Below are 9,539 nucleotides of genomic sequence, written 5' to 3' on the forward strand. Positions count from 1 at the left end.
GTTGAGCGTGAATTCTTCTCTAATATAATACAAAAAGTAAAGCAGAGTACCTAGCATTGGGTGTAATGTTTTAATTAGAGGAAGAGGTAATCAGCACCATCAATTTCCAACTGGTTTCAAAAATCCAATTTCAAGTTTATACTAATGAAACCTGACTTAGAGAACTGACAAAATGCTTTCATCAAACAGAAGCAGAGATGGCACGGCAGGACAGACATAATCGCTGTGCACGTTTGAAGCCATTTGAGAACCTAGTCATTCTTGCTGCAGGACCCCTGACTTCTGTTAAAAGCTGAACGGTCCCCAGAGCACCTGTTTCCATCAGCTGCCACCATCCAAAGCAGCCAGCCTTCTTGCGGTCACCTGGCCCAAACATCCCTTTTGCTCTACACTTGATTCACAGAATCACAGAATTGTAGGGCTTGGAAGGGACCTCTAGAGATCATCAAGTCCAACCCCCCTGCCAAAGCAGGCTCCCTACACCATGTCACACAGGTAGGCGTCCAGGCAGGTCTTGAATATCTCCAGAGAAGGAGACTCCACCACCTCCCTGAGCAGCCTGTTCCAGTGCTCCGTCACCCTCACTGTAAAGAAGTTCTTTACGAATGTGCGGAACTTCCTATGCTGTACTTTCATCCCATTACCCCTAGTCCTATCCCCACACACTACTGAAAAGAGACCAGACTCACCACTATGGCTCCCACACCTCAGGTATTTATAAACCTGGATCAAGTCCCCTCTCAGTCTTCTTTTCTCAAGGCTAAACAGACCCAGTTCCCTAAGTCTCTCCTCATAGGGGAGATGCTCCAGACCCTTCACCATCTTAGTGGCCCTCCGCTGGACTTTTTCCAAGAGATCCCTGTCTTTTTTGTACTGGGGAGCCCAGAACTGGAAACAATATTCCAGATGAGGCCTCACCAGGGCAGAGTAGAGGGGGAGGATCACCTCCTTCGACCTGCTGGACACGCTCTTCTTAATGCACCCCAGTATGCCATTGGCTTTTTTGGCTACAAGGGCACACTGCTGGCTCAAGGTCAATCTGTCATTCACCAGGACGCCCAGGTCCCTCTCAGCAGAGCTCCTCTCCAGCAGCTCTTCCCCCAGCCTGTACTGGTGCATGCAATTATTTCTACCCAGGTGCAAGACTCTACACTTGCTTTTGTTAAACCTCATCTGGTTTCTTACTGCCCAGCTCTCCAGCCTGTCCAGGTCTCGCTGAATGGCAGCACAGCCTTCAGGCGTGTCAGTAAATCCTCCCAACTTCGTATCATCAGCAAACTTGCTGAGGGTGGTCACTATTCCCTCATCAAGGTCGTTGATGACGACGTTGAACAAGACCGGACCCAGCACAGACCCCTGGGGGACGCCGCTAGTTACAGGCCTCCAGCCAGACACCGCACCGCCAACAACAACCCTCTGCACTCTGCCAGTCAGCCAATTCTCAACCCACTTCACCGTCCACTCATCTATCCCATACTTCCTCAGCTTTGTTATAAGGATGTCATGGGGGACATTCCTACAAGTGATGGGAGCTCGGCATGCACACCATCCTTCCAACAGCACATCCCTGCAGCAAGGGATCACAGCGCTGGCACAGCTGAAACAAAAAGGGTGTGCGAGTTTCCTGTTAGCACTCAGTGTGAACAAATCTACCACTGAGCAACACTGTGAGCCCCCACTCACCTCAGCACAGGTCAACCTGTAACCCCAGCCTTCCCCTATCCATGTGCACATGCACACCCGTGTGCCTCCCTGCCTGCTTTGCACACCCCCATGCATGTACTGCATCTTCTGCCCTCCTTTGCATTCACAGACGTGTGCCAACCATCCCTGGGAACACCTACGTGCCTACACCTTCCACAAACACCCCTTTGTGTGCACCTGTGTGCAACCCAACTCCTCAGCACACACACGCGTTTGTGCCACCATATCCACTCACTCACCACGTGCCCTCCAGCATCACTGCTGCCTCCTCTGGTACCGGACCCGCAGATACTTCAGAGCTCATTAGCATGGACTTCCTTCCTCCCCTCAGCAGCTGCTCCTGCACTCACCTTCATTCCTACTCAGATACCGGCCGCTTCCAGCACCAGCTGACCTGCAAGACACAGAAAGGAAAGGTGGGAGTCATGCAAACGCACAAGCCCAAGGCTGCGTCACAACCACGTATGGCAGCCTCGGGAAGTCAGCTGCAACTACAGCCTTTGTCAGAACGGAAGCAAGCACCATCAATTAAGTGTGACCTCTGAACTCACTGCCACCACCTGAAGTAGGCACTGAAATCGCTCACTTCACTGCAGCTGGTTACCTCTAAATTCTTTCGCTTTTGGGAAATGATGGACATGGAATTAAAGGACTCCAAAAAAATGACATCTACTTCATTGTAGGTGGCACAGGTGGGTGAGTGACACAAAAGATGTGTCCTTGGTTCCTAGCCCCTCTATTGGTTACCTCGGTGGCTTGCAGCAACTAGAACTTTCCCCCTTTTGGAAGAGTTCACCTTGGTGGTTGTTTTGCATTGCTTTTTGAGTAACATACACTTAGGGTAGGATGCCTCTCTCAAAATACACGCATCTACATGCTGGAGATAAGTTAGAGAGGCACTTGCAGCAGAGGCCATCCTACAGCCAGCAGTAATCTGTAAAGTACAGGCAATAGAAATCAGGGCACCATTTATTCTGTCTTAAATCTACCCCATTGAGGATGATGAACCATGTCTGAAAACTGCCTCTTCTTATCTCCACTGATCACACTGGGAGCCTCAGATGATGCTCTCAGATGCACATGTTCTAGATAGGAATTTGTTGTACAGCTAGATGATGTGAAGGCCATCCCTTCAGCTTATACTTAGAGGATATTTGCTCCCACAGTTCCCTCAACAGATCATTCCTGATTTACTGTTAATGGAACAAGCTGGAGTGAGATGCCCATTTCCAACACTACCCCAGTGCTTTGGGTAGTTCTCACATTTGTGTAAAATGGTTCCTCCTTTCACTTATTTTTAAGAGAAATTCTCAGTGCTTCAAGGTTCAAGTAGAAGGTTGCTATTCACTTTAACCATATTATGAGTTAGCTCTCATGACAATCTTATCAGAAGACAGCTGAAGGAATCAGACCCCAGAATCTCTCCCATCTCATTACCTTTCACAGACAGAGAGGCTGTGGAGGTTAGACCACGGGCAATAAAAACGACTTCCCCAGCGTCAGTAGGAGTCACACTTTTGATAAGGAGAGTCTCTTACCAACCCACGTTAGAAGCTTTAAATCGCCCACCACTTTCCACTCTGCTTCCATTCAGTGTCCACTTGAACTCATCAATGCTTTCATGGGACAGAATGCATTCAAAAGTGCAATCTTCTACCTCCTGGATTTCAGTGTTTTCAGCCTTTTGGTAATGCCAATATTCAGCTCTGGAAGATAAGAGATAGGTTAGTATGAGGTTTATGTGGAGAAAAGGCATTTGTGACCGATGTGAGTAGCAGTACTGGTGTTTGAACTCAGGATTTGCAGATCATGGATGCGTTCCTCACTGATGTATTCTCTAAGACATTCTCCTCTCAGAATCACCAGAAAGCTATAAAAAAAAAGAGACATGATTCTCTTGGCTTTGCTCTGGAAGAACTACAAGGCGAGCAGCTCAGTCCATGAGGCACAATGAAGATTCAATGAGCTGCAGAGGGAAAAACCTAACAGAGAGGACAACTCTAGGATGCTGCGTGAGAAAAAGGGTTTTGCCTATGACAAGAAATTAAATGTTTCTATTAGCTAATTTGTTACCATCCTACCTCTACTGGTGTTCAAACCATTTCTCCATTTTAGGGATGTTTAGAAAGGAAACATTTCCAGGACATTCTTGATGTGTTTGGTGATTTTCATGGCAAAATGAGATACATTTACATCAAAAGCAATGGGAATTTTCCAGACATCACTGCGCTAAATTGCAGTAATACAGTTCTATTGTAGAAACTATTAAGGCTCGTGGGGGAATAGGTGTAAGACATAGTGACCACACTGAATGTGCTTTCAGCACTCCTTTACTTTCCACAGTACTTACCCTGAACGCCGACCTTTGACTTGGCAACATCAGTGCCAATATCACAGGTATATAAACCTGCATCTGACTTCTCGAGGTCATGGATAAGGAGACATAGGGTCTTCCCAGACTGTAGCAGCTCATACTTGTTGCCAGAAGTGAGCACAACACCGTCCTTTTTCCACACTGGTTTGACCTTCTCTTTAGAGACTTTGCATTCCAATTTAATCACACCCCGCTCCTCATCAAAAACATCATCCAAGGACTTAATGAAGACAGCAGGCTTCTCTGCTATTAAACAGGCAAAATACAAAAATGTGATACAGAAGTTGAGACATTTCCAGTTGCTTTCATATTTTAAAGAGGAATCAATAAATCTTTACCAGTACTGACGACACCAATATAGAACCTAAAGCGGTTTCATGTCTGTTGACTGAATGCACTTTATGGAATTCTGAACTAATCAGTAGGAGACTACAGGGAACAGGAGGGACAGCCTGCATTGCCATGGGTGGGACTGATAGCATATGAAGTAATTGGGATGCAGCTCTTCTGAAGCTGGAGAGCTGGCATTGCCCTCACATGGAGCAGAGCTCATACAGCAGGCCACAGTATTAAGAGGATAAGCTGCTGAACACTTTTGATTTTCCCCTTTTATTGACTCATTTTATCTCTATTATATTTCACACATCAGATGTTTATACTGGGGAAAAAACATCCACCAAATGCAGAAGAAAGGAGAAAGAGGAAATCCTTCAAACTCTGAGCGCATAGAGTAAAAGAGCTTAATTGCCGGGGAGAGCAGATTAGAATCACAGTATCCTTAGAATTGGAAGAGACCCTCAAAGGCCATCTAGCCCAGCTCCCCTGCAATAAACAGGAACATTCACAGCTAGATCGGGTTGCTCACAGCCTGGTCATTAGTCATTCCAAAGGCAAAACACACACTGAATGATCTCTCCCTGCAGTCATAAATCCTTGGAGACAACAGCATTGACACTGCATGTTACTGAAGCAGTAAAAGAAATTGCTCTTGTAACTCTCCTTGTGTTAAGTAAAATGATGATAAAAAGCAATGGAATGCTTTGGCAGGACACCAAAACCATCCTCCTTCGTTGATATCTGCTGCAATGGAACCTTCCACTGGAAGAAAGCCCCTGATGACTTGTCACCCCAGAGAGGTGAGCTTTAGAAGCAGGATTGCTGCACAATGGAATGAACTGGAGCTCCTTAGCATCTCTTACATGCAGGAGGGCTGTGACCAGACCCACCTATCACCTTCAGGCACGCGCTTTCTGACACCTTGTCTGACTTCACTGCCACTGTGCCAGCATCCTCAGGCTTAACCTGCTTCACTGTCAGTGTGCAGCAATTGCCAACGTTCTTGATGTCATTGTAATTGTTGGTGTAAAGCAGGTTGCCATTCAGGAACCATTCCACGTCCTTGTCATCATGGGACAGCTCGCAGGAGAAGACAGCAGAGCTCTCTTCTTCAATTTCCACATCCTGCAGCTGCTTCGTCACTTCTACATTGCGGGCTGTGGGGAAACAAGGTGAACTGTTCCCACTGTTACTATAAATCATGTTGGGAAGCAGTTGAGTGGTTGGACTAGATGATCTTTGTGTAATCTTCTCAGTGAAGATTATACATTTATAAAGTTAGCAGGAGAGAATGTCAGAAATCAAGCTCAAGAAGAGAAATCTGAGGTGAAATAGGACATGGAAGAGGCCACCCTCCCTGCTCATACCTTCAGCTGTCAGCGTGGCCTCAGTTTCTGCAATTCCTGCCTTGCACTTGTACACACCAGCATCATTGGGCTTGAGCTTCAGAATCTGGAGCTCTGCTGAATGCTTATCCCTCTTGATCTTGTACTTCTCAGAGGGCTCGATGGGTGTGTGGCCCTTGAACTGATTCACAACCTTTGGAGAAGGCCTGAAGTCACAGGACAGGATGACAGAATGACGTTCCAAAGCTGTCTTGTCCTCCAACTTCCTGGTGATTTGTATATGGTAATCTGCAAAGCAGGGGTGGAAGAGAAGAAAGGATGAGGACAATTGGAAGAAGAGGAAAGTCTCTTGCGTCTATTCCATTCCATTTCATTTCATGTTCACAATGGTTCTGTGAACCACTCCAAAGATAAAACAAACGACTGCCTATAGGGAATGCCATTGACTACATTTCTATAAAGTAATACTGTATATTATCTACCAAATGCAAGGTCTAGCTCTTGTTCTGTGCTTATTAAATTGAGGCTTTTATTCAAATAAGAGTGAGTTGAAAATATAACAAGTACTTTAGGATGCTAACGGAGACTCTTACACTGGGGACAACAGCAGATAAAAAGCCTGGAAGTTTCTTTCAGATGAAATCAATGACAAACTGCATCAAATTTAGGTGGTACCAAACTTAAACTTGTCTACTTCACAAATACAATTAATTTCACCTGATTAGACTTCTTGGGTATAGCCAAGGACAAAACCTCACCTCTGTAGATCTGTATAGTAAGCACATCACAACTATTCAAACAGATCTTTTACTGAGATGCAGCTGTCTCATTTAGTGTCCAACGACTTTGAACTGGAAATGGAGCAGACCCTCCAGATACACACACAATATTTCAAAGACCCCAGTGAAGGAAGACTGTACATTAATTAATTCTTCATCTTCATGATGTAAACCAAGCCAGGATATGTTACCTCTGACGAGCAGATTGACTGTGGATTTGGATTTGCCAATTGAGAACTGAATGGTGCCTGTCATATCAGTGGTGGTTTTCGGTATGCTCAGCCGGTGGATGGTGCCTTCATGCTGCAGAATCAAGTTTCTGCCAGCCTGTAAGACTTCCCCACGTAGATACCACTTGGGAGGTTTCACAGAAGGAATGGATATCTTTTCCTTACACATATTTGCACAGAAAATAAGTAGAATTATGTTTTATTCTAAACCATTATCCATTTCTGAGTCATTTCTCTCTTCAACACAGTCAATGCTTTATTGCCCTTGAACTTAAAGATAGACTTACTAGCTACAATGGAGCTCCCTGCAAACAGTTTTCATGGAAACCAGAATCTCATTTATTCTAAAACCTTTTAAGCAAAATTAAGGGTAGAAAAACAATAGAACTCAATGAATCTTTAAGGTCATTTAGTTCCAATCCCACTGCTATAGGCAGGGACACCTCCCTCCAGACCAACTCTTCTCCTCAGGGTCAAGGCTTCTCTCAAATCATTCTCCTCTAAACCTGTACCTGTGCTTGGGATTGCCCTGACCCAGGTGCAGGGCCTTATAATTGGCCAAACTGAAGTTCATGAGGCTGCCAAGGGCCCACCTCTCCAGCCTGCCCAGGTCCCTCAGGGTAGCATCCCTTCCCTCTAGCACATCAACAGCACCGCTCAGCTTGGTGTCATCTGCAAACTTGCTGAGGCTGCATTTCATTCCACTGGCCATGTTGCCTACAAAAATGTTAAAGAACACTGGTCCCAACACCACCCTCCACCTGGACACTGAGCTATTGACTTCAACTCTCTGAGTGTGACCATCCAGCCAGTTCCCTATCCTGCAACTGGTCCATCCATCAAAACCATTTTTCTCCACTTTGGTGACCAGGATGTCATGCAGGATGGGATCAAATGCTCTGCACAAGTCCAAGTAGATGACGTCAGTTGCTCTCCCATTATCCACTGATGCTGTTACTCCATCATGAAAGGCCACCAAGTTTGTCAGGCATGGCTTGACCTTGATGAAGCCATATTGGTTACCACCAATCACCTCATCTTTATTTTCCAAACTATGCCAAGGAGAACTAGACAGAACTCTACAATGTCGTGTCACTACAAACCTGTCTGAACCATTGGCTTCTCTGCATGCTCATCACTAGTCTCTCCTTAGCTTGTGTGCCCACAATGTATGGGGAATGTCAGCCACAAATCTTACCTAGGGGACATCTTTGCTTCAAAATCCCTTGAACATCACACAATCCCTTTTAACTCTCCAGGTCTGCATTTATTTATGTCAGAATCAGACCATATTTCTGTGCTGCCATTTCCCTTTCCTTCTGAAGGGCCTGGATATAAATGGATTAACCTCAGGAGCAGAGTTCCTGCATAAAACAGCCAGTACTGAAACAGCAACCCAACCTGGTTGCAGACTGAGAGAGAAAATGAGAGTTCACCACTTGTGAATAATGAGACTTCTCTTATTTCCCTGGGAAGTAATGCCCACTTTTTTACTTTGACGGAGCTCCTTCCCATCCTAGAAGGGAAAATGTCAAGTCAGATCTCCATTAGTCCTTCCATCTCTGCACTGAGCAAAGGGAGCCTTCAGATCTATGCTTAATTCACCCACTCCCCTAGAATTAATGGAACTGTGCTTACTGGAACATATGTTGAAGCTTAAGCACATTGCAGTGTTTTCAACATGTAGGAATGGCTATAGAACATGCAGAAATTCTGGCTGACCTATGACAGCTTAAAGCACTGCGGAGGACTGTTAACAAGCCTGTTTGGACATCACCTTGAATAAATGATGTTATCCCCAAGTAAGGGAAGGAACAGCTGAGCACTGGGGAGGTACAGAAAGTGCCAGAGCAAATTCTCACACTGTCAGGTGCAAAGAAAACTCAGATTTCACCCTAAAACCCAGTTCACAACAAGGCTACAAAATCCTGGCTGAGAATTTCTGTGTTAGAGTTGAAGCTCAAGACTGTACTCCAACCAACAATATTTTGTGCAGCAAGACCTCAGGAGTTCACATGAAACCCAAAACAAACTTCCATTTCAACTTGATAAATGAACTCAGGACATAATAACAAAGAGTGCTGATCTGGGCAAGTAAAAGAGCATAAAGAAAAGAGAGCAGTGCAAAAGCTATCAAGCAAAAGCTCAGACTCGCATCCCTTGGAAGTGAAATTAAAGGCTCTCATTCATTTCCAGAGAAGTCAGAAAGAAAAATACCATTACATGCCATACCTTGAACCACTTGATGTCCACCTTGGGCCTGGACAGCTCACACTCAAATGTGACCTTGTCCTTCTTAGTGACGCTAATTTTGATTGCAATTTTCATTCTTGGATCACTTAGGGCTTCAGCCACTTAATGGAACTAACTCAGTTAAAAGTCAGGGGTAAAATAAAAACTCTCTTGTACTAGCAGAGAGATTTGCAACAGAGTAACTGAAGTAAGGATGGAAGACTGAAGGTGTTGGGGAAGACATCCAGGCTTTAGCTACAGGGCATGCATGCAGAATCACAAAACAAAGGCCAGTCAGAAAAATAAGAGCTTCATGAGAATTAATGGGGTTGTTTCTACATGCCCACCCTATCTGCCAGTGTAAATCCTTCCAGTGAAAAAAAGGAAAGCTACATATAGGTGGGGAGAATTGTTGGCGAAATTATTTGTGATATTTTTTGCTAATAATATGCTCAAAATCCTGGAGCAAGACTTCAAGTTAAGCAACTCAGTCTGTGTACGTAGACTTACAGAAGGGAACCATAAAGCTTATGGAAGG

The 9,539-nt window shown here is 45.0% G+C and overlaps 1 protein-coding gene across 1 annotated transcript; it reads right to left on the minus strand.

The window, feature by feature from the left end:
• Positions 1–2,298: 2,298 nt before the first annotated feature.
• LOC146753621 (obscurin-like) lies at positions 2,299–7,343 on the minus strand. The gene is made up of 5 exons (XM_085529396.1): positions 7,282–7,343; positions 6,519–6,528; positions 5,782–6,115; positions 4,055–4,324; positions 2,299–3,410 (listed from the first exon to the last, which is right to left on the minus strand). The coding sequence occupies exons 1-5, from the start codon at positions 7,341–7,343 to the stop codon at positions 3,358–3,360; spliced, it is 729 nt and encodes a 242-aa protein (XP_085385522.1). The 3' UTR covers positions 2,299–3,357.
• Between the last annotated feature and the right edge of the window lie 2,196 nt (positions 7,344–9,539).

Source organism: Coturnix japonica, chromosome Z (assembly GCF_054131305.1).
Source record: "Coturnix japonica strain WE chromosome Z, WE-NBRP24, whole genome shotgun sequence".
Lineage (NCBI taxonomy): Eukaryota > Metazoa > Chordata > Aves > Galliformes > Phasianidae > Coturnix > Coturnix japonica.